General features: G+C 46.4%; 1 protein-coding gene across 4 annotated transcripts; it reads right to left on the reverse strand.

Annotated features, from left to right (window-relative positions):
• Nucleotides 1-429: 429 nt before the first annotated feature.
• Nucleotides 430-25075, reverse strand: wapla (WAPL cohesin release factor a). Of its 4 annotated transcripts, none has more exons than XM_079728849.1 (20): nt 24813-25075; nt 23586-23984; nt 22385-23084; nt 21807-22114; nt 21052-21182; nt 20370-20462; nt 19544-19702; nt 18505-18641; nt 17183-17294; nt 16030-16296; nt 15408-15519; nt 14765-14862; nt 14475-14551; nt 13746-13918; nt 12398-12513; nt 10088-10456; nt 8244-8457; nt 5134-5222; nt 3714-3809; nt 430-2480 (listed from the first exon to the last, which is right to left on the reverse strand). In XM_079728849.1, exons 2-20 carry the CDS (start codon nt 23956-23958, stop codon nt 2415-2417), a joined length of 3690 nt encoding a protein of 1229 aa, XP_079584975.1. In that variant the 5' UTR covers nt 23959-23984; nt 24813-25075; the 3' UTR covers nt 430-2414. The 4 variants fall into 4 exon arrangements, with proteins under 4 accessions (XP_079584975.1, XP_079584974.1, XP_079584973.1 ...); XM_079728848.1 differs by having other exon boundaries at nt 21798-22114; XM_079728847.1 differs by having other exon boundaries at nt 21807-22129.
• Between the last annotated feature and the right edge of the window lie 882 nt (nt 25076-25957).

Here is a 25957-nt window from a genome sequence, read left to right on the forward strand (position 1 = left end):
GATCTGCACAGAACCTTTTGTTTTCATTATGCAGCCGTCAATCAAAGCGGACCCGAGGAGGTCCGCCTCTTCCCACCCCGTGGTTACGTCTGTCTGGGACAACGCTGCACATAATAGAGACTGCATTTACCTACTCCACAGATCAGCTCCCCCACATGCTGAGCCACCTTGTGTGTGCAGTGAGGAAAAAGCTCAATATTTTAATAGTCCCACAAACCCACTAAGACAAACAAACAAAAAAACAAAGTCATGCACTCAGTGGCTTGTATTAGTAGGAATACAAAATGGGACCTATAAAATAACACATCATTTGGAAAAGTAGTTTGAACCAGTGTTACAAATCAGGGTTCCTGAAGTGTGGTCTTCAGGAACCCTGAAGACCAATAGCATTCTGGCATGAACAAAGAAGAATCAGGGACACATAGGGAGTGTATTTAAAAGTAGCAATTCTTTAAACAGCTATTTACAACGTAACCAAAGACAATGCCACTGAAAGAGGTACAAACTGGTTTCCTCCTGCAGTTCTCAAAAACTTTTGTTTGTCAAATCATGAACTGAGAAATATTGTATAAAATAAAAATATTAGCTTCAAGAAAAAAAGTAGTCCAAGCATTTAAAACATCTGCTTACCACTATGTACAGGACTATTTACATTCCATTATCCCATTTCAGACCAAATTTAGCAAAGTAATTCATTTACATAAAACCGCAATTATATTCATTGAATTCAAAAACAGATACAACGTAGGTAATCAACTCATTAAAAGGTATGGCTGTCCTTCGTTCAGTTATTGATTTAACAAGAGTACTTGAGATTGGTGCTTTAAACCAATTGACGTGTTTTCAATGAGCCCAATGCATTATGGGTGGATCGTGCCTCTTCCATCGTCCACGGGTCAAATCCGTCAGTGAATGGTATAAAGGACATCCCTAGACTATGAGATGCAATCCACAACACAAGTGAACAAGAAATAAACATAAAAAATTATCCTGCTAAAATTAGTTGACAGTAGTTTTCGCTTGAGTCCTACACACAGCAGTTCAAAACCTATGTCCATCAACGGAGCTGTAGCATATGTGGTATATGTGGCATGTCCAAGGGCACTCCAACGGAGAGGAAATAAAAACATGGTAAAATGGACCCCTTCAAACTCAGAAACACACATTTTAAAACAAGGCTCAATACTGAGTATTCTAAGACAAACAAGTTTAAATCCCTAACTATACGATACTTAATGGATTCCAAATTAAATATCTAGAAAACTCTGACTGATACTGGCAAAGTAGTAGTATGACATTCAATAATTCGTAATATTTGATTTTGGTGCCACGCTCAGCCAAGGACACAAACGTTAGAAGCCCAACCCTAAGACTAATTTTATCAAAACTAACTTGTGAAAATGTTTAAATAAAATCAAAAGAAGAAACCATGCCATTATCAGAAAACAAAATCTCAGTTTGTTTTACATCTGTATAGTAAAAAAAACAAATCAGAAGAAAATCATAAAAGCTTATCTTATCGTTTTTTTATCCACCATCAAGCCAGTAATAAAACATGCACGTTGATAAAGGCATGAACTTATCCTAAACACAGTGACTCTCACTTTAAAACGGGTCGTGTCTGAAAAACATAAAAATAAGGTATCATGGACACGTATGGACCGCTCTAAAGATTCATGAACGCAAGCCGTGCTTTCCAGTCGCCGGTTCCCATCCTCGCTCGCGGCTGTGGGACCATATTAAAATGCAATGATCTATGAAATATGAAATCTTAAGTTCCCACTTGGGCCAAGCATTCCTGTTGAGAACAAACACTCTGTGACGGCACAATGTTAAGCACCGACCCTGCCCCAGCGACCACATACGCCCCCGCCCGCCCCAACCATTAACTCCACCGTTGGGTGGAGTACCGTTCCTTGTTAAAGGGATGCAATCCTACTGGGGGAGAGGGCGGGCGACCGGGACCGGTCCAGACTCCTAGATAGGCATCTGGCTAGACCAGGCGTCGCACTTTGGACCACCCTGTAGATGTAAGGGTACGCATAGCAAGTCAAAAGGGATGGATGGGTTTGGCCGCGCCGTCGATGGGACCCCATGGCTTTGGTGCGCGGCTGAGGGTCTTCCCTCACCATATTACCGGGGTGCAGGTCACAATTGGCCGTGATCTGCAGTTAGAGGGGCACTGTGGGACATCGCCCAGACGACACGCCCTGTCGCTCCATTCATGGCGGACATTTCGCCGCCACCCTTCTCCCCCCGCCTCGCTGTGCAGTCGGTGTGTGTGGTTGCAGAGTGTGTGCGTGTGTGTGGGGCCCAGAGAGGCAGGGAGGGAGAGCGAGGCAGAGAGAGAGTGAGAGAGTTAGAGAGAGAGCCAGAGAGAGAAGAGAGAGGAGAGAGAGAGACAGAGAGGTGTGTTAACATCGCTCGAGGTACTCGATAACCCGCGTGATGGACTTCTGTCCTGTGGTACCCACGGAGCACTGATGGCAGGCCGAGTGATCGGCAGACAGAGAGAGATGACAGCGGGCCGGCGGCAGCGTGGGAGGAACAGAGAGAGGGGGGAGGAGTGGGAGAGAAGAAGAAAACATGTCAATATTGGAGAACAGGTAACTACTGATTTCACAAGAAAGGGCTTCCTTGACATGAAACGGCTCGGGGCGAGTGTGCAACTCTGAATGGTGTGCAATTCAATCGAATCGTTAATTCATGCAAAGTCTCGACTGCGGCGTGTTCCCAGCTTACTGGAATTACATAGTTACAACGCTGCCGGTATACTCAGGATTATGCGCCGCATGCAAAAATTACAGATGGGGCCCAGAGAAAGTATGTGTGTGGATCGCTAAAAAGGTACCGGTGTGTTGATGTTCAAATTAGTATTTAAATGAGGTGCATGACATTTGCATTTTGAGGTGGCTGTGAACAGTGTTTAAAAACAATTTCCTCGGGTTGTTATACGTCCTAATAAATACAAGACACAGCCTGCTTATACTTTCATAAATATCGTTCGGTTTGTTTGTCAAATAGCTAAATATTTTTAGATTATATGAATGATATACCCATAAAGTACGAGCAGTGTTTCAGGGGATGGGAACCTGTTTTAATATTGTCCTTGGCACAAGAGTGGACCGTGTGCAGGCTTTAAAATCCCATTTAACTAGAATAAGAGGAGTGCATGTGCGCATGTCTGTCAACAATTGATCCGATCGACTTCACACTGGCCAGCTGTACTGCTGAGGGCCTGGGTAATTGCAGCGAGCAGCTCACTAAAAAGCCTCCAGCAGCAATACCATGAGCCAAAGGGTTGGCCCTGTGAACCAACATGTTTTCATTGGGCACTGCACTAGTGGAGTCCATTACAAACTCTTTGCAAATGCACGGACATTGCTGTGAAATACCGGCAGTTTTAAAACAGAAAGGATTTCAAGGCCCTACAGGAATAAGGTGGGCTGATGCCCTTACATCATCACCGGCTCCCAGAGTCCCACGTTTAACGGCAAACCATCCAATTATCCATCACTCCTGTAAAGCCCAATTAGCTGCCAACCCACTCTTAGAAATGTAGCCACAACATGAGCATTTGTTCTGATGTCCCTAATTCTGTTTACACTCACCAACCCCTCGCACTCGCAACACAAACCGGCCTCGTAATCAGCACTAATGAGAAGGTTGCAGCCCGTTAACAACACAGCTTGCAGAGGACAGCGTATACTCACAGTGAGGTTCATGAAGTTCAAGAACTTCTTCAGCATTTCCGTCATGATGGAAAAGTCTCCTTTGGGTAGGTGTTCCCTCACAGTAGTCGCATTCGTCTGCATGAGGAGATACAAGCCAGTACACACACACACACACACACACACACACACACACACACACACACACACACACACACACACACACACACACACACACACACACACAGATGGGGAATGTAGCAGTAAATTAAGAGCGCAGATGCAAACACGTGTCAAAAAGCTGCAACCTGTCTGAGCACCCGCTGGATGGTGGCTTCTTTAAAAAAGGAACGTATAGGGAAAATACATCAAAGTTGATTGAGCGCAACTACAAACAAATCGTGAAAGAATTAATAAAATCCCAGAATGAAAGCGTCATTAATCCCTTCTGGCCCTTTATCATGGAAAGTAGGAATATCCTGCGACAAATGCTCTCATACAGTCAATGCTATTTTTAACATGACGTCAGAAAACTGCTAATGAAGATCAGGGTACTCCTCATCCCGATTCACAGAGAGGTCTGCTGTGGTCCGCACAATACAAGTCAATGATTCATTATGTGTCATATTCGGTTACTTATAAAATCCTCAAAACATCTGTGTTTTGTGACAGCTGGACAGAGAGAGTAACCAAAGTCCTATGCATCACAGTTATTCGCTTTTCAAAATGTTTTTTTTACACCAATACCCCCTGGCTTCCTTTGAACAAAGAGGTTTAAGAATGAGAGATGATGCCTGAAAACATGGTATAAGTGGATGCTGCTGACCACAGCAACAGTTCTGCCTGCGGGCTCCGGACAGAACCACAGATGGATGACACCGGCACATATTGGTTATTTTGTTTGAAGATGCAAGGCGATATGGAAAATTGATTTACACCAGTCCTTATCCTCCAAGGGATACAACTCTTAGAGAAATGACAAGGGATTTGATCTTAAAGGACATTTCTGAAACACCCAATATTATCAAATAACCCACTGCTGTCGTGGTTGACCTACAGATAAGTCAAGCCTTTCATATATAGCAAATTGCAAGTGGCTTTATATAATGAAAATTTAAGGAAACGATCACGCTATTCAAAAAAGAAACCTCTATTTCTACCACATTCTAATGAATATCTCATTTTATTCAACAACAGCAGCCAATCTGTCTGACCAAAAAAACTGCTCTTCTGTAAAGCCCCCTGACACTCTCAGTTAGTTAGTGTGCGTGCATATCAGAACAACGCTAACTTTCTCCATCCGTTTTTTTCATCAGTAAACACTGTGTACAATATTGGTTAATTGTAAGTAGGGAAAATTGCGCATGTGTACATGCGTGTGTGTGTGTGTGTGTGTATGTATGGGGATGTGTTGGCACGGGTCTGTGTCTTTGTTTGTGTTGGGGTGTGTGTGCACGTGTACCTGGCTCCCCTGGCAAAGGCACCCCAACAGCAGGGCAGTGTAGGAGGCTGCGATGCTGTCCTCCATGTGCTTGCCAGCGTGCTGCAGAGCTGCACAGTGACAGGGACACACATGCACAAAGCAAAGACTGTGACCACCATTACAGCACAGGATTACTGTCATGACACCAACAACCTCCAAATGAGCAAACCCCAGAAGAGCAGGGCTGTGACCCTTGCGCCCCAAAATAAAAGCCTCGCACATCCCTTTCACATTCCGAAGGGACCTTCTCTTCTGACAAGGTTTGCATATCAGAACCGGGTCTTTATTTGCGATGAGTTGCGTAACGTGTTTTGGTGAGGTTTGATCTAAACATAACATTCCAAACCTCAATGGACTAGGCTGGCCTGATGGGGATCTCTTCATAGAAGTAGCTGAGCTGGGATGAACATGCTGACTCACGTTCTTTTTGTGCAATTGTCTGTACGTTGGACACCAGGAAGTCAACTAGCTCAATAATAAGTCACAAGTTGTTAACCGACCATGTATCAGTCTTGAGTTTAGGCTTTGTGCAGGTAAGATAGTAATCGGATATTCTTGCTCCGGAATAAAGCAGTGTCGACTGGTGAAGGAATGGGTAAATCTGTGGTCTGAGTCTGGGTGGGAGCGGCAGTGTATGCCGATGAGCTGCTGAGACCACAGCATAAGACCCGCCTGGACTGTGACAGCTGAATGTGGGTGTTCGTCCCACTTTAGATTGCTTCACGTCAGACCATGAATATCTGCTCAAAATTCATTCTTTTTCAAATGGTATGCCGTTATGTCTATTTATGTGTAAATGAGGAACATGCTCATGCATATTAATGCATGTGTGATTCCGGGTTGGTTCGGTGTTAATATCTGACGTTTAGTGATTCTTCCACAACCCTGCACAAAGCCTGGTTACAACAGCTCCCTGGCAACAAAGATGCTAATCCCTCACAGGTGTCAACCACGCTAGCCTGGCGTGTGCTGATCTCTACGCTACAGCTCCATTTGCAACACATGATTGAAAATTAGAAAACGTACAAGTCTTAGAATTAAGATCATATTGATATACAAAAAAAGATGAGTTTAAGCGCAGCGAGGCAACACCAAATCAAAACATTCAGTATCTCACAAAAGTGAGTACACCCCTAATTTTTGTAAATATTTTAATAAATCTATTCAGGCACAACACTGAAGAATGAACACTTTGATACAATGTGAAGTAGTCAGTGTACAGCTTGTATAACAGTGTAAATGTACTGTCCCCTCAAAATAACTCAACAAAGAGCCATTAATGTCTCAACCGCTGGCACCAAAAGTGAGTACACCCCGAAGTGAATATGTCCAAAAGTGTTAATATTTTGTGTGGCCACCATTATCTTCCAGCACTGCCTTAACCCTCTTGGGCATGGAGTTCACCAGACCTTCCCAGGTTGCCATTGGAATCCACATCCACTCGTCCTCGAGGACATCACGGTGCTGATGGATGTTAGAGACCTTGCGCTCCTCCACCTTCCGTTTCAGGATGCTCAATAGGGTTTAGGTCTGGAGACATGCTCAGCCAGTCCATCCCCTTTACCCTGAGCTTCTTTAGCAAGGCAGTGGTCGTCTTGGAGGTGTGTTTGGGGTCGTTATCGTGCTGGAAGAGAGTTTCCGAAGAGAGGGGAACATGGCTCTGCCTCTGATCATGCTGAGAGTCATATCCAGAGGGTGTCTTTGGAAAATAGACGTAGGAGTGCTGCCAGCATTGCTGCAGAGGTTAAAGGGGTAGGTGGGGTGGGGGTCAGCCTGTCAGTGTGCAGACCATACACCGCACATTGCATCAAATTGGTCTGCATGGCTGTCGTCCCAGAAAGAAGCCTCTTCTAAAAATTATGCACAAGGAAGCCCGCAAACAAGTTTGCTGAAGCAAGCAGACTAAGGACATGTATTAAAACCATGTATTAGAACCATGTCCTGTGGTCTGATGAGACCACGGTCAACTTATTTGGTTCAGATGGTGTCAAGCATGTGTGGCGGCAACCAGGTGAGGAGTACGAAGACAAGTGTGTCTTGCCTACAGTCAAGCATGATGGTGGGAGTGTCGAGGTCTGGGGCCGCATGACTGCTGTTGGCGCTGGGGAGCTACAGGTCATTGAGGGAACCATTAGGGCCAACATGTACTGTGAAATACTGAAGCGGAGCATCAACCCCTCTCTTTGGAAACTGGGCCGCAGGGCAGTATTCCAGCACGATAACGACCCCAAACACACCTCCAAGAGGACCACTGCCTTGCTAAAGAAGCTCAGGGTAAAGGGGATGGACTGGCTGAGCATGTCTCCAGACCTAAACCCTATTGAGCATCCTGAAACGGAAGGTGGAGGAGCGCAAGGTCTCCAACATCCATCAGCACCGTGATGTCCTCGAGGACGAGTGGATGTGGATTCCAATGGCAACCTGGGAAGGTCTGGTGAACTCCATGCCCAAGAGGGTTAAGGCAGTGCTGGAAGATAATGGTGGCCACACAAAATATTAACACTTTGGGCCCAATTTGGACATTTTCACTTTGGGGTGTACTCACTTTTCGTGCTAGCGGTTTAGACATTAATGGCTCTTTGTTGAGTTATTTTGAGGGGACAGTACATTTACACTGTTATACAAGCTGTACACTGACTAATTTACATTGTATCAAAGTGTCAATTCTTTGGTGTTGTCCAATGAATAGATTTAATAAAATATTTACAAAAATGTGAGGGGTGTACTCACTTTTGTGAGATACTGTACATTATTCGCTTTAGGATGTTTTTTTTGCCTGTTGCTCCCAGACCAAAATGGATTTAAAGTCTCCTTAGTTGTTAGTGCCGTGGACAATAGAGAAGCTCGTCAAGTAAAATAATTGGGAACAAAACGGACGCTGGCAAAGTGTTTGCCCTTAATGCAATGGCCGCAGTCACAAAATGGCATAGTGCCGGTTCAGAGATCTACATAGTGTGCACGACTTTAAGAGCAGATATAAAATACCCCTCCATTAAACATCCATTCATTATCGGACTGATCCGATAAATAACTAATGTGGAGTCTCTGCTCCCGCCGTGAGCCACGCTGCATCAGAGGCCCGGGAGTACCTTTGTTGAGGTCCAGCTCCTCCTCTTCCTCCTCCTTCTTCTCAGGCTCCTGCGGCTCCGCCCCCTCCTTGGTCTCGGCCGCCACCCACTGGATCTCCCCGGACGTCTCCTTCCACTCCCCGCTCTGGTCCAGCGCCGGCTTGGGCGCCTCGCTGATGAGGTCATCGGTCTTGGCCTCGGCCAGGATGGCGGCCCGCTCGCGCTCCAGGAAGAGCTGGGGCGAGAGAGAGAAGGAGAGGAGAGAGAGGATGAGGGGAAGAGGAGAAGGAGAGGAGAGAGAGGATGAGGGGAAGAGAAGAAGGAGAGGAGAGAGAGGATGAGGGGAAAAGAGGAAGGAGAGGAGAGAGAGGAAGGAGATGAGAGAGAGGATGAGGGGAAGAGAAGAAGGAGAGGAGAGAGAGGATGAGGGGAAAAGAGGAAGGAGATGAGAGAGAGGAAGGAGATGAGAGAGAGGATGAGGGGAAGAGAAGAAGGAGAGGAGAGAGAGGATGAGGGGAAAAGAGGAAGGAGATGAGAGAGAGCAAGGAGAGAGAGCAAGGAGAGAGAGGGATAAGAAGAGACAGAGGGGGGAGAGGAGAGAGGGGGAAGAGGAGACAGAGTGAGAAGAGGAGACAGAGGGGGGAGAGGAGAGAGGGGGAAGAGGAGACAGAGTGAGAAGAGGAGACAGAGTGAGAAGAGAAGACAGAGTGAGAAGAGGAGACAGAGGGGGAAGAGGAGACAGAGGGGGAAGAGGAGACAGAGTGAGAAGAGGAGACAGAGTGAGAAGATGAGACAGAGTGAGAAGGGGAAGAGGAGACAGAGGGGGAAGAGGAGACAGAGTGAGAGGAGGAGACAGAGTGAGAAGAAGAGACAGAGTGAGAAGAGGAGACAGAGTGAGAAGGGGAAGAGGAGACAGAGGGGGAAGAGGAGACAGAGGGGGAAGAGGAGACAGAGTGAGAAGAGGAGACAGAGTGAGAAGAGGAGACAGAGGGGGAAGAGGAGACAGAGTGAGAAGAGGAGACAGAGGGGGAAGAGGAGACAGAGGGGGAAGAGGAGACAGAGTGAGAAGAGGAGACAGAGTGAGAAGAGGAGACAGAGTGAGAAGATGAGACAGAGTGAGAAGGGGAAGAGGAGACAGAGGGGGAAGAGGAGACAGAGTGAGAAGAGGAGACAGAGTGAGAAGATGAGACAGAGTGAGAGGAGGAGACAGAGTGAGAGGAGGAGACAGAGGGGGAAGAGGAGACAGAGGGGGAAGAGGAGAGAGACAGATGTCACGACTCGTTAAGGAGATGTATTTGTTGCTCCGATGGGGCCCAGGACTTCTTAATAATTCAAAAGGGGAGCAAAATGAGGGAAGAAAAACAAGTTGGTATAGACGATGACTTGGAGTCAAGTCAGGAGGTCAGCCCAAGTTATTTGTGTGCACTCAATCTCCGTCAAAACGTCCCAAGAGCTCAGAGCATTAAAGCCGGAGGATGTTAAAAAAAATTAAAATAATAAGTGGATCCATAAGAGACTTAGTTTCTAGATATATTCCAACTTACATTTGACATTGTGGCCCTGAGCACTGAAGGAATTTCTTAGCAGCCCGGAATTTCTTAGGCAGAAACCATACTACTCAACGGTCAATATATGAATCAAGGGGCTTATCCTTGATCAATATGGAGGGTTCTGCTGCATCATGAGCACCACACTTAAAAAGCTCCGATATTTTCAACTGCTGAAGCGCAATATTTTATATACAAAATGGAGGACAAGCAAAATGTGTTTGTACAAGTGTGTTAAGGGTATCACAAAATTACTCATCATTCACTGATCATTAACAGAGTCTTTGACAGGAGTGTAGGACCTGGCGGGATGCCTACCTTCACCAGGGCAGCCAGAGCCCCGGTGGCCGGGGGTTTGTCCTCATCGTCGGCCGAAGGTTCACCTGGTACGGGGGCAGCAGGCTCCTCCCCCTTCCCTACTGGCTCCTCCCCCTGCCCTTGCACTGGCGCTGCAGGCTCCGCCCCCTGCCCTAGCGCTGCAGGCTCCTCCCCCTGGCATGGCAATGCAGGCTCCTCCCCCTGGCATGGCAATGCAGGCTCCTCCCCCTGGCCGGCTGGTGCTGGCTCGGCGGGCGGCCCCAGACTGCTGTCGTCCAGGCAGCCCTCTGACAGAGCGTAATCCATCTCCACCAGACAGTGGCGGTTCCTGGAGCTGTACTCAACCAGGTTAATCAGCAGGCCCAGACCCTGGTAATCAAGAGAAGGGTTTGTTAAGGTGAGGCGATAAAATCAAACAAGGGAAAAAGAGGACATTAAACGAACCACACGCAAACAGAAAGGCCCAAAAAGACTAAAGAAAAATAAAAAGGGCGCAAGGAGGGCTGGACGATAAATCAATATTAAAATCTAATGCGATAAAATCGGCCGAGATAACGGTGACCTCTTTTAAAATACATTTCTGATATACATTTAACAGCATCAATCACTGACTGTGCAGCTCCCACCGTCAATGCGGAATACAACAGAATCCGTCAGAGCGTGATGATTTACACGCATGCAGAGCCCCACAAACAACTGAGAGTAATCCCCACATGGAAGTCTCATACCTCCGAGCGCCTCCCAGACCACTCGGTCTGCTAAATGCGTGCCCCTGACAGGGGCTAGTGCCCTGTCCCTCCCACGCACAACAGTTCACGATGACCTTTTGTGTCGAGTAGGGTACTAATACTCAACTACTAAAACGAGGCCAAAGACAAAGATATTATACTCAAGAAGGTGAATGCATTTCGGTTATTTGGCAATGGTTTCCACTACCTGAAGTCTGACCAAATACAGACTAGCATTAAGTACAAAATATGTCTGCAACCAGTCCTCAGCAGGCAGCACCCCAGAGCCCTACCAAAGCTTGAGTTTGTTAGCTTCACCCTCCTCCTCCCCCCCAACAGTCCAACCCTCCTCCTAGTTCAACTTTTGAAGTTTGACATTCATCACATGGGTCTGCTTTTTCAGCCATCACCCTGTACGAAAAGAAATCGAACAGATACAAATAAATAATCTGCGCAACTATCAGCAGGGTTGAAAAACAGGGCTCTGAGAAGCTCAGTTAATGAGTCATGGATAATAAGTATGCGCTGCAAGGGCGAATATGTTTCCCAAACATGTTGTACTCAGCTCTGCTCGGTCCGTCGTTTAAATATTTATTATTGTATTGAATCAATGTCCTTTTGAGAGATGTTTGAAACCAGGCATTTGATGAGAGGGGAATCCCAGCAGTTGTTTACATTTTATTTTATTTCATCAATATTCAGTGTAATTTATGTTTGAACCAAGTTGAAACAAGCATTTGATGTGATAGGAATCACATATTCTAAACCATAATTAACCTCCTGGTTTGGGGGGTTCTGTCCTAAGGAGGAATCTCTTATCGTAAATTTAGTAATATTATTATAAATTATATACAGTGATAATTAGATCAATAAGATCAATAAAAAAAAACAACGATGGTGATATCATTTTGGTTCGTATCGCCAAGCCCTAGGCACAGGCAGAAGACAACGGCTCCCCTCGTCCATGCATACAGGAGTCTCGTCAACATACTGCCTGCCCTTATGCAATGGCAATCTGCTGCCTGGACGACACAGGGAAGTTATGCAAGCGACCATAATGACCCCTCTAACACAATAGTACTTCACATTACACAACAGCACTCCCGTTACACCGCAACCCACCGCCTAACGCAGACCTCCGCCTAACGCAGACCTCCGCCTAACGCAGACCTCCGCCTAACGCAGACCTCCGCCTAACGAAGACCTCCGCCTAACGCAGACCTCTGCTCAACGCAGACCTCCGCCAAAACGCAGACCTCCGCCTAACGCAGACCTCCGCCTAACGCAGACCTCCGCAGACCTCCACCTAACGCAGCCCTCCGCCTAACGCAGACCTCCGCCTAACGCAGCCCTCCGCCTAACGCAGACCTCCGCCTAACGCAGCCCTCCGCCTAACGCAGCCCTCCGCCTAACGCAGACCTCCGCCTAACGAAGCCCTCCGCCTAACGCAGACCTCCGCCTAAGGCAGACCTCCGCCTAACGCAGCCCTCCGCCTAACGAAGACCTCCACCTAACGCAGACCTCCGCCTAACGCAGACCTCCGCCTAACACAGAGGCACTCCGTGTGTCCGGGCGGTCTCACCAAGACGCGGACGTCAAAGCGCTGCTCCTGGGGGATGTAGCGGGGGGCCCGTAGCACGCAGTTGAGGGCCGTCACGATCAGCTCATCCTGCTCCCCCGTCTTGGTGCTCCCCCACTCTGCACACAAACACAGACCACTTGTTATGTTGGGGCACAGTGATGTATAACATGGGGAGACGCTACAGAACAGACACGTTAATATTCATATCCACGACTCCATCTGGATTACCTGCTAAATTGATAGCCTGGCCGCTCTCATGATCCCTCATTATCAAACCTCAGACGGCAGCAGCCATTTGAAGTGGGCCTTATATTATTCACCGAGATTAATTCGGCCAGGCACGCACATGCACCAGCACAGGCAGTGGCCTTGGCTTGGCTGATGTGGTCCCAGATAGATTTGGCCCACCGTTGACATCTATCGTTGTGGCGTACAAACAAACAGCCTGTAAAAGCACCCTTCATAACTCAAGTAGTCTGACTCAAAGGTTAGGGGAGCCTGACCACTTTGAAGCTACACTGCTGTATAATACAATGCTGATAGAAATGATATATTCATTCAACAATAAACATTTAGAAAAAAAAAATGAATTGAACCCTCGAATTGAAAAATGCATTCCAAGAATTGAAAGAAATAATAATTTGTGTATACTATATTAGCTTTTTGAGGGGAAGTGGTGACCATATTATTGTTATAGAGCCATTGTGGTTCATAGTGTATTTTTTAACTATCTCGTAGCCACACTATGAAATTTATTCAGAAGCCAAATCTGCCAGCTCAGGTTATATCTGCTCTGGCAAACTGGCCTCACGCCAATCTGACAAATTTCCAGCAGTACTGGCCTGGGCCAGGACAATCACAACCGTAAATCTAGAATGGGGCAGGTCTAACACGATGACAGTACAGAGGAACGCCCAATAGGGGCGCCGTTGAGGCATTTTGATAAACATCCAAGATGGTTGCCACTGATGTGTCACATGTTTGGTTGCTCCGATTGGCAATAGGTCTACCGAATTGCGTCATGAGGCATTTTGGTCTGCGCCCGTCGATAACAACCCTTCGAAATATAAAACTAACAGAGGTTTCAGGGTAATACACATTTACGAATTGATCTGGCAACGTCCGGCTAGGGTTGAAGACCAGCCAACAACAACTGGCACATTGATTTGTGTAGCACATGCTCAAGCCTTGGAGACCAAAAATAACAACAACAAAAAAAGAAAGATTTTTGGAAAGCCTGTGTTAATCGCTGGCTCCTTTTCCCACAGTGACTTTTACCTTGGCAACACGGGCGGGGATTACCTCTCTTACCTGGTCTATGAAACGGATGGCGTGGTGGAGGACTTACCGTTGTCGTGGGTGAGATTGAGCAGCACGCCGATGACGGCCCGCATGCAGTCCTCCACGGCCTTGCCCACGTTGCTGAAGCTACAGTGGGGCAGCTCTGATCCGGGGCACAGGGAGCTGTTGTTCAGAGCGCGGCTGTAGCGCTGGATCATGTCCTCGCAGCAGCGCAAGCCTCTGGAGAGAGAGACACAAAAACACACACACTGTTAGGACCAAGAGCACATGGCTGTGACAGAACTGGCTGAAGCACAACCGTGGTTACTTTTAACACTATTTCAAACTTTCAAAAACATTGGAAGGCGATCAAGGCAGGTCAGTCCACCAAAATTAACGAGCTAGAGATAGGCACTGCGGATCACATTTGTATAACTATCTGCCCTTTTGGCTGGCTGCCTGGCTGATCAATTGGCTGTGCCTTAATTAATATGCTAAATCAGATAAGGTTTGCAGGCCGCACGACGCCACATTTCTCCATCCGTCTCCATACTTGGGGAACATGCCTGCCAATAGCTAGCGGCTAATCAAGCTCTGCAAATGAGCAGTGAACTCAGCGCAGTGCGACGAGCAAAGCAACTATGAAGGGGGAGGGGAGGGAGACACGAGAGAGAGCGAGGCACGGGAGGGCAGATTATTTCCAACAGAATCATTCAGTCCTTCGAAAATAAATACGGAAGAATTTTGGAAAGTAGTGCGAGAATCTTCTATACGTTGGGTCTTCTGTATTTCTCACCGGGCGGCCGACACGATGAGCTGAGAGTCCTTGTAGGCGATCAGGTAGCCTTGGTTCTCCGGGTTCTGCACCGTCACCTGTAACGGTTCCACGTGTCCATCAGAGAGAAGATGGAAGACGGTGATCAGAAGAGCGAGACACTTGATTAATGACACTCTCAGTCGGATGCTGTATTTGTAAATGTTAAGATATATTTTTTAAAGGTTGAATCTGCTGTTCTTTTCGGCCGCCACTGCGTTCAATTACAGCTGCCCTTGAGCGTGGCGGAGGGCACGCGGAGTGGTACTTACGCTCTCCAGCACTCTAAGACACCGCTCCGCTCCCCACAAGGAGGCCACCAGGTTCTCCTTGTCGTCCTCCTCGCTCAAGTTCTCCACACACTCTTTCACTGTGGGGAAACACAAACAATTAATATGCAATTTCACAGTTTCAGAGTGGGATCAAAAAGCTCTGCCACTCTTTTCACTAACATTTGAAAGGAACAAAAAGAATCATCCGCATCTTCAAGATACCCAGACACACACTAACACACACACACACACACACACACAGGCTGCTACTAACGATGATTGTCATAGGCGATTAATCTAACGCCATCTTTTCGATTAATCACTTGGTCTATAAAATGCCATAAATAATAGCAAAGGCCATCACAAGTTTGCAGAATCATAAATTATGTCCTAAGTGTGCTAGCTTTTTCTTACAAGAAGCAAAGAAAAACAAAACTATTCCTTTTATAATGATCCAAATATTTAAATATAACTGCAACATTTAGTAGCAAACAAAGTGAATAAACGTAATCGATTATTCACTTCAGTCATTAATACATTAACAAAATTGTATTTGATAAATTGACTTACCATAAATCCCCCCCCCCCCACACACACACACACACACACACACACACACACACACACACACACACACACACACCTTTGTCCACGATGTGGTCCAGACCCCCGAGGAGACGCAGCTCTTCCTTGAACCAATCCCCGGCCCTCTTGGAGGTCAGAGAGAGCAGAGTCTCCATCGCCAGGTGGCCCGTCTGGTACAGAAACGCAGACAGACAGACAGGGTCAGCACCAGCAGTGTTGAATCACTCAGCCCACCAGCCCTTTTCCACTGCCTTCATATAAAGCATAATGCATCGACGACGACAACCCCCTTAGGTTCCATACAGCATCAGCATTCCACACATCTGGCATCACCTCTTTACCAGGGATACTTCTAGGTACAACTACCCTGATATTGAACCAATTTCCCACCCTTCCCCCCCCCCTTCCCATCGATGCTGCTCTAATAACTGCAGTATCCACCTCAAGCACTAGCCGACCAATCCATAACAATCCAAACGCGAGGCGTGGAGAATCATTGTACAGCCCAAAGCACACGGAACCAGCACAAGTCCAATCTTTCTTATACAAAGAAAAGAAAGGGCCATGTACGTTCATGCTCGTTGTGCTGTGCTCCATTAAAACTTCATGATTACATCTATTTGGGGTCGCACTACAAATACAAAGCGAATCTGGCACTGCGTGCTGTGGCCGCGGCTCACCGTGATGTTCTCCAGGTCCAGGTGCTTGTTGTGCACCGTCTCGCAGAGCTTGCGGATCTTCTCCTTGACCTTGGCCACCTCCTTGGGGGTGAGCTGGTCCGGCTGGTCCTGCTGGTCCTGGGGGTCCTGGGGGGCCGGCTGGAGGGGGATCAGCTGGTCCATCTCCAGCAGCTTGATCATCAGCTCCAGGCAGGCCCGGTCCAGGTCCATGTTCAGCCGGTCGCGGCTCAGGATGTACATCAGGGCCGCGGTGCACAGAGCCAGGTTCTGGGACCATATGGAACATACATTTTTTCACTATGGGATGCTTGCCAGCTTGCAACTACACTGGGTCAGTAAACTGGGTAGCCTCGCCCATTCTGCTGGTGATTTGAGTTCGCCCTGCAGAAGGGTCTGGAGAAGATTAATACATTTCTTCCTGCTTCCGACACGTTTCTGCGGGAGCCAATCACCAAGCTGGCTTTTCCCCTTGCGCGCTATTGGCTGGTTAAGCACAATGACGACTGGGAAACGACGGCAAGCAGCAAATTGCGGACATTGATCCATAGAGTCATTTAAGGCCCATTGATCACGCCTCTTGTGCTGAAGAAAATGACGGCAGCTTGCCCAGTCAAACGTGCAATCTACGATTGGTCTACGCTTGGTCTGGCAATAGCCAGGCTACAGGGTCAGGGCTTCACTCCCAGACCAGGTCAGAACTTCCTTTAAACAGAATAAAACCAAAATGAAAGCTTGCCACTGGAATGGCAAGCCAAATAGTTTTTCGAATTTAAATGTCTGTTTTGATGATAGGTGTGCTTGCAAACCTCTAATTGGGTAAATATTGATTTGGAATAAATATATTTTAATTATGCCTGAAGGACCATGGGAAACGCATAAGGTCACCGATGGTACTAACTTATGCAAATTGCCACCCTTGAAAGGTAATGAGGATTTGGATGCTTTTGGAAGTTGGTTGTGACCTGATCAAAACTTACAAAAACAGATCATGTCCGTTTGAGAAGACCGCAAGACATTTAATAAAAGCTCAAGGGCATCGACAAAATTACAAAGTTAAAATCGAAGAATTAACAAATGATCAAAATGCTATTTTGGTTGAGTCACTTGTCAATCAGACATACAGGGAAAAGCAAGAATTAAGAGTTTCACTGACCGGATGCTGTGGTGCGTCGCTGATCATCTTGAAAACGTGCGCCACTTTTCCTCTGGCCCGCAAATGCATCCTGAAACCAGGCAGGGCACAGCGCGTGGCTAGGCTGATTATACTGGAGACCGGAGGGAGAGGGAGGGAGAAAGAAAGACAGGTGAGGTGGCGGTGAGATGGATATTGGGAGAGGCAAGCAAGGTGAAATAACAAAAAAAATAAAAATACAATTGAAAGCAAACCATCTGCCCCTTATACGGTTCATCGCCACTCAAGAATCCACTATAGAAATGCTTTACAACCTGTACAGTTCTGAAAATAACACTCGGTGAAACATGTTTCACAAAGAACTACTATGTGAACTCTGGCGTCTCATAACACTCAATAACACTTTAGCGGGATACTGTTTTCCCTTTTTGCAGGAGTATCTAATCCGTTGGAAATACAATGGGAACATTTGAGGTCATTAGAGTACATCGTCTTGCAAGTGTGGCCACACCTCACTGAAACCGGTGAGACTGCACTCTTTGTAGGGCCTTTCATCGTTTATCAAAAACCAATACAATTAACACTCATTCAAGGACACATAACGTGGAAGAGATACGCATAACTCAGAAATCTGAGAAATAAATGGTCATACACGGCTGAAATGGGAGCTGGGGGCAGGGAGGGATTTGAAGCGTCCTTTTTTATCATTCATCACTGGTTCCAATGGTTATTGTAGTATTTATTAACTTAGATTAAGTTGTAAAAAGCATTTAATAGCCTAAAAAGGCAGACTGATTTATCATCATGGACCGATGTGAGACATGTTGCGTGCCCTGCCCTTAGTTCCCCAAACCGTTGAAGGAATGAAGTGTGAAGCAATACATCGGAGCTGCAACAAAACATGGATCGTGTTCTCCTGAGGTTTAGAGGCATGACGTTTCTACTGATTCAACGTTTAATGCCCCATTCCCTGCTTCTTTCCCCCTCCTATGAAAACAACTTCCAAGACTCTATTACATGCAATACAAAGAACCAGACCCCACGGTAAAGGCAGTGCACTGCCGACACAGGAGGCTCCTGTGCGCTCAGGGTGGAAAAAAATGATACCATAAACAGATAGTCTGCCTCATCAGATAGTAGGCACAGTCAAGCCCAACTAAGTAATGACAAAAGGCACACAGCGCACTGTAGGAACAACAACTTCCCGAGCAGGAGAGCAACAATTAAAATGTAGTGCGGGTACTGAGTGTACAGGTCCGGCACAAAAGACCACTGCCCCTTCCCTCTGCCCTCCTGTCACAAACAAAAACACACGGCTAGGGTCGCCGTCTCCTCCTCCTCACCTAAGGCACCTGGTGTTGAGCGGCTGGGTGCTCTTCAGCCCCGTCTCCAGGTACTCGAAGTCGTCTGTGAATTCCTGGTTCTCTCCAAACTCAACCACGTCGTTGAAGTGCTTCACGTGCTGCACCACGGTGTACAGCTGTGAAGGGACAGAGCACGGTTAAAACGTACTGCTGTGTGTTTGTGTGCCAACAGTGGGCATGTGTTTTTGTAGACACACCCTCATAGAGGAGCTTTAGATTGCCTAGCAGCCGTATGCTAGTGCTTCCATTAGCAGTGTCAGCTCTATTCAAAGAAAACACACATGGCTGTGTGAGTCTGCACTCAGCAGGAGGGAAGAGATGGGACCCTTTTGGCTACAGAGATTTATAGGAACAGCAGTATGGATTACCTGAGCACATCTGTGGCTGGCTGATTAATTTATTTTATGCCAAGATACCCATCTGCCAGGAAGCCATTCAAATCACTATTGTTCGACTCATACTAAGAGCAAATAAGAGCCAGCATATCTATAAACATCTATCTATAGATATAAAAATATAATTATTTTGAGTTTGATACTGGTTTTACAAGAAAAGTGAGAGAAAGAAATTAAGTTATAATAATGAATTGCATTTACATAGTGCTTTTCGTGGTATCAAAGCGCTTTGCCTAGTGAGTGTATGTGGAGGGGTTTGACCACCAGTGTGTAGCGCCTACTTGGGTGAAGCACAGCTGCTGCCAATATGTCACAGTGTCACAGAGGAGAGGTGCAGAGGGATGACACTAGTCAGTTGATGCTTGTAATCTGAATTGAGGACGATAACCAACGCATTGCTTCAAATAAACCCCTTTCGCCGTTTAGGACTGCTGGTCCAACTACCAACTCCCCCCCCCCCCCCCCCCCCCCCCCCCGCAGATTTGGATTGCTGTTGGCTGGACTCCACGACACTACACTGGGTTGAACTCTGACCCCGAGCAGCGTTGCTCAGTAAATACAAATCTATGGACAGAACATTTCATCAGCAAACATGGCAGCACGCCATCGGGCGCCTCGCTCACCTCCTTGTGTTCCTTCCTGCATTTGAGCGCGGTCACGATGTCCTGGTGGAGCCTGGTGGGAAGGGTCTCTGACTTGATCACCTTGGGCGGCGGGGGGGCCTTGAACAGCCCGTCGTCTTTGTGGGCGGTGCTGTCCTTGCTGCCGCTCGACAAGGTGGGCTGAGGAAGCGAAACAGAGGCCAAATTGTTACTGAACTGCTAGGGCCCATACCGATAATAACGCTAACAATGGTTTGTTTTTGTTTACTCTGTTTTGCTGCTATTTATTCGACCATTTGTGCCGTGGAAACAAATAAATCATAAAATAAAATATTAGCATCATATTATCTTTTGAACGAGAAAGCCTTCCCATGACTAACAATTTTTGGTAAATAATAACCATTTCAAAATGTTTGCCAACAGACTAACAAACATTTGCCCCTGCTATCAGTGAACGTCTTATTATGAATTGTATTTGCCGATGGCAATAAACCAATGAACCGTATCCCTAAAAGATATACAAATGAAATAAAATGTATGATTTGATCAGGTGGGGATGATAATCTCAGTGAAGAGCTGTATCCACTGTTGAGGCTGTTTTGGTAGGAAGGCTGGTTGCACCCAAACGTGTTATCCACACAAGAGTGCAAGGAGTTACTCCATAGAGTGGACGGGAACGTTCCAGTGTAGATCATATCGTAAAAGCATGCTGTCCCGGGGGTTTCTCCCAGCCTTGGGGATCCAAACACCGGACAACAGGATAAACACTCGGCCAAACTTTTACGGAGCAGCATCTACTAAAAGATGAGGTGGTTCTGTTAGCCAGGGAGAGCGTTTGAGATCTTACGGGAGCGGTGTGCGCGCGGGCCAGTGGTGGAGGAATCTCCTCGGGCTCGGGCTGGTTCCAGTGGCGCGCGTTGTAAGAGGCTTTAGCAGGAGACTGGGAAGACAAGCATTCATATGCATATTATAAGTCATTTCAATTAGGCCAAGCAAGAACAGAATACGTGGAGGCCGTTCCACAGATTGAAATGAATAACAGAATGGACAAGTGGATTATGGATCAATAAATGAATGAAGCAAATAGCTCTCACTGTTGCCTTGGGAACAGCATTATGCAGATAGGCTGCATACATATTAGAGACAGCGGGCGAGAGCTAAAACAGACTTACAGATTTTTCCATGGAGACTTTAATTAAATTACGTTGCCCGAGGAAGAAACGCTAACTTATACGACCTAGAGTCAATACCTGCAACTGTGTCAAATGACCCAGCATCGGAAAAAACTGCTGGTAAACGACCAGGAGCCATTGTTAAAAAACCAACTGCACAGCTAAAAGCCGTGTCATTAGTGTAAATGCCATGCACTCCCCACGATCAGAAAGGGCAGAGGTGTGCAAATCGGTGAAAGCATTGTTATGAAATAATAAGTAAAGATTACCACTTGATGGCTCAACACTTTGCAGCTACAGAATGTTTTTTGTGTGGAGAACACACACTCAAACCAAAACATCCACTAGAGGGCCCACCTTCTTGGGGCCGCTGAAGATCTTCTTGAAACCAGTGGTGAGCTCCTTTGACTTGTCACCCGGCTTCCCTGAGCGCACCTTCGCTCCGTCAGGGGCTCCGGGGATGGGGTCCTCCGTGAAGTCAAGACCATCTGTTAGGAAATGCAATGGGTGGGAATGAGGTTCTGATCGCTTTAAAAAGGTTTTATTAGCCGAAGTCCAGTTGACTCAAGCGCAAGAAGACAAACATTGTGCAAGTATTGACATTGGTGCAATATCAAACAACAGTGATGCTTGACAAAACATAATAATAATAAAAAAAGATCACAGAGCGTTAGATTTTTGTTGACTCTAAAATTGTATTTTGAACACAAAATAAGACGCGTTGTGAATGGACATATTGCTTTTTTGTCCAAGCCAATGGAAACCAATGGAAAGAAATCCACCAATTGATTTACATTTAGCCTATTTGAAAGGTAAACACTGCTTTAATTCTGGCCATTGATCTCCAATACAGCAGTATCCTCTTCTGGGAGCCCCTCAAGATTATTTCCTGCTATTGTGCAAGGAAAGTTTTCCCATAAGAAACATGCAACAACGTGTCATTTCTTAAGTTTGTGAATCGCCCAAACGAAGTTAAGTTATTTGAAAGTTACAGAACGCCAATGGGAATATTTGCTTGGGAAAGTGGTAACGAGGAAGAACACAATAATGGCCAATGTAATCATAATAGTATTCCAGCCTGGAGCACCGCCCCCTATACCCACCGGCCGTACCCGTGTTGCTGCTGGTCTGGCTGTCCTGAGAGTCGCTGGTGTGGGGGCTGTCCACGCTGGCGCTAAGGGCAGCCAGCGCCGCTGCCGCCGCAGCAGCCTTCTTGGCCTTCTTCCTCTCCTTGACCTGGGAGCCCTCCTCGTCGCTGTCGCTCTCGCTGAGCTCGTCGAAGCCAAAGTACTTGATCTTGTAGCTGCTGCTGCCGCCAGCCACACCCCCCTCCGAGCCCTCCGAGCCGCCGTGGTCCTCCTTGTCCTCGAAGCCGAAGAACTCTAGCTTGGTGTCCTTCTTCGTCTTGACTGGTCGGAACCTGGAGCACACAAATCTAAACATCATTGCAATAAAATAAATGTGACCAACAAGTCACAGAAATGAAGCAGAAATCCTTATTATAAACTATTGCAATGCAAAGTTCAAAGTTCGCAAATATAAATGGTGGCACTAATTGAGTTTGAGTGTATCAAATTCTTGCCCAAAGTTGGAAAACGAAAAGAACAAAATAATATTGACACAATATCAACCTGAAGAAATAAAGTGGCATCGGGTTCGACCCAACTAGACACCACCAACATCGTCCTACCTGGTGTTCTTGGCTAGCTGAACGTCAGACTTCTTCTTCATCAGGCCCGCCTCTCCCAGGTCGGCGGGTGCCGCCGGGGCCACCAGCTCGTCTATGCTGCGCTCAATGGTGTCCTGGATAGTGACGTTGCAGACCGACAGACAGGAAGGGTGCAGCACCGTGTAGTCCCTTACCCGGCCTCTACCTCGGCCGGCCGCCGGTGCCTTAGCGGCCGCGGTGTTAGCATTCGCGGCAGTTTTGGCGACACCGGTGCCCACTGTGGTGTTGGGTTTGGCATCAGCGTAGGGGGTTTCAGGGGCCACGCCGCCATCCGCACTATCTGAGGAGGCAGAGTCTCGACCAGGCCGCTGGTACTTCCTAGAGTTTGCCGTCCTGAGGGTAAACGGCGACGGCTCAACGTTTTCCACGGGCTCTGCTGGAGGCTCCGAGGCCAGCGCCTTCTCTTCCTGACTCATGCCTTCTGAGGACGACGAGGTGGAGGTGAACTGGGAGTTCCAGCTTCCTCCAGGTAGCATTTGAGAAGAGACTTTGCTGGACAGAGTGGCATCCATGCTTAGTGAGGAGGTCACTGTTGGATTGCGGTCTCTCGACGTTAAAGAGGAGGATGCGGCTGCAGGCTTCTGGATGCTATTGGATGCTGTGGTTCTGGTCCAAGACGACTGGCTGTTTTTCACCAACTTCTCTTCAGAAGTCTGCTTGGCTGTTGATTGGGAAATGAACACACAATCAAGACACGCTTTGTTAAAAAATAACAGCATCCTAACATAGACATATAGATCAGTTTGATTGCAATGTGCAAATTACCCCTCACATTTTAATACATTATGCATGTTTCCTTTATGATGCACTAACATTAAGCGTGTAATTGTTCTGTTTAAGTCTCTAAACCACCATTCCATTCATCTAAACATGCATAATTGCTATTGCATTCATAATACTTGGATGGAAATGCAATAACTGTACCTACCATTTGAAACTATGATGTTGATAACAATTACTACAAAAATGTAGCAAATACATTGAATAAATATGTTAAATGAGGACATTAACATCTCCACCCAGAAAGGCTTGATGGTGGCTTCGAACTCGGGAACTTCCTGTTGTGAGGCTGCAGTGCTAGCCACTGAGCATTGCAAACCATTGACACATGGTGCTACCTATGAACAGCATTCATAGAATGTTTATAGTCAGTAAGACTTACCAGCAGAAGTGACAGAGGAGGCCACAGCAGCCTTTGTGGCAGTCGCCTGTCCCGATGCAGGTTTTGATGTTGCATGTCCATCCTCTGATTTAGACTGTGTAGCTGTCTGAGAGGTGACAGTCTTTGACTCATCATCGCTGTCGAATCCAAAGGGGTCTTCATCATTGTCGCTGTCGACCTCAAGCCTGGGCCGCTTGGGGAGCTCAGCAACATCAGACTTTAAAGATGACCTCTTTGTCCCCAATTGTGCCTTGTAAGTTGTCTCCCCCCATTTAGTGGTAAGAGTGGGTTTTTTATTAGAGAAGACCTCTTCAAATTTAGAGTTGGCTTCTCCCCCCTTACGGTTGTATGTTTTACCAAATCGTGATGTCATGTTGCTTTCTCTATGTTACATATTCTCTGTGGAAAGAGGAGGAACAGTTTCAGTTTCATACAGAAATTTGACCAATTGATTCAGTGACCTTCCTCTACAAATGTACAGTCACTCTAGGAAACATTGTGACAACTGGCTTTTAACTAATTTTAAACTATACGTTATAACCGTCACCAGAGTGATAACATATTTGATGGGAATAGGGGTTGATCTACTGCATTTAAAAAATGAGAGGCCAAATACATCATTAATAATAGTGAGCTCTACGACACATTAGGGATGAATGATTGCCACATTGAAACGATGTTGATCACAACTATACAAAATGTTTGTTCACAAGACTACGTTATTAATCTCTGCAAAGGAAATGAGTCACATCGACATTTATCATTTGATTTGATATAATTTTAAAGAGAGAATCTGTCAGATTATGTCCGACCCCAATCCATGCATCTTCTAACATTCACGTTAGCTTATGGGTAAGCAGTGATCCTCATGGATTTCACCAAAACGTCGCTGCTAACAGCACTACCTTACTATATGGAGGCTAACGCAACGCAGCTACTCCAGTACAATACATGGATCGACAGCCAAGGCAAGAAAGAGTTAACGGCACAGGTTAGGTCGGACACCATAACATATGGTTAGCCGCACGTTAACTCCGACTTGGGGGTCGAGTCATGTTTCCAAGTTACAGTAAAGTTAGCCCCAACACGGTGGCTAAGCTAACACCACTCTCCTGTTTACACTGTCCTTGGGGATGTCGAAACAAGCAGGAACACAAGAACAACCCCGAGCCCTAGTTGGTGTGAGAAATATTTCCGAAGGTGGACAAAAACAGAAACCACACTCACCACTGTACTCCTGTGATGGACTAGTTGGTTTTTAGCATCCAGCCGGCTAGGCCTTATCCCCAGTCCTACTAACCAGGCGGCTAAAGTCCGTTCACTGCCCTATCAAACTAGACCACAAGCCCGCTCCACGTCCGTGCATGTCCTCTGAACCGTGGTTAGGAACGGTGGACGTTATTGGTGAGCCAAACAATGTGAATACTCGAGATTATCCCGACTTTTTGTATTTTGAAGTGGTATTGACGGCCATTAAATTTCCCCTCCCTCTTCCATCAATGCCAAGATAGTGAAGTTTGGTTCGTAGCGTAGCGTCACGCTCTCAGGAAACGACCAATCAGCGACGAGGAGGTTTCGTCGTGCAAGAGATTTCGTTACTTGTGTCAGTAAGCTTGACTGCCATTGGGTACATTTTGAAAGCAAAAAGACGATAGGGGGCAGCGTGTGACAAGCCATGACTGCATGAAAGACGTGTTTCCGGTTATACCTTTGGTTAAATTGGATATTGTTGGAGTTAAAACTGAATAAATATTAATGTTAAAAAACCTTTGTAAAGATGTTTTATTCAGGAACAAACATTAATATATCAGTGTTCAAATTTGAATGCTATATATTGAGTGTATTGAAACAGCTCCCCTTCTCCTTTATATGTGTGTATAGTCTCCAATGTAGTCTCACAAATCAGACTTTAGATTCATATCTATAACATAGTTATATAGCATAGTGGGAATGCAGGATCTAAGATAAGGATTATGACAACCCTTTTCTGTATAGACTCAAGGCAGCGCTCCATCGAAGCCTTGCTATTAGTAGACATGGACTGCAGAAATTCATCCATAATGCTTTACATTGCAAAGTGTCTCCACTCATCCCTGCTTAACTCCCTCATTTTGTCAATGTGTGTTTGTGTATGTGTGTTCACCATAATGAATTGCATTCAATAAACATTACATATATATTGTGTCGGCCATAGTGTCCAACGTATGAGTTAGTTTATTTTGGGGAGCCTCAAAACAGCCATGGGGTGCCCAGGACTGCCCCTAGCCTCTGTCAGCCTTCAGAATCAGAATAATCGAGTTTGAACTGCATCATTGGCTGCAAGTCGATATCTCAAGACGAATTGTACTTGGTTTTTTGCAAATGAGGGCACA

This window comes from Pollachius pollachius, assembly GCF_949987615.1.
Source record: "Pollachius pollachius genome assembly, chromosome: 2".
Classification (NCBI taxonomy): Eukaryota; Metazoa; Chordata; class Actinopteri; order Gadiformes; family Gadidae; genus Pollachius; species Pollachius pollachius.

Bases quoted from the DNA above. Each gene is read 5' to 3' on its own strand.
- wapla (XM_079728846.1), bottom strand. From the start codon at position 23,958: ATGACATCACGATTTGGTAAAACATACAACCGTAAGGGGGGAGAAGCC. The intron at 10,457-12,397 runs GTGAGACCGCCC...CTTGATTACCAG, and splicing joins GCTTTGACGTCCGCGTCTTG to GGTCTGGGCCTGCTGATTAA. The intron at 8,458-10,087 runs GTAGGCATCCCG...CTCTCGCCCCAG, and splicing joins CTCTGGCTGCCCTGGTGAAG to CTCTTCCTGGAGCGCGAGCG.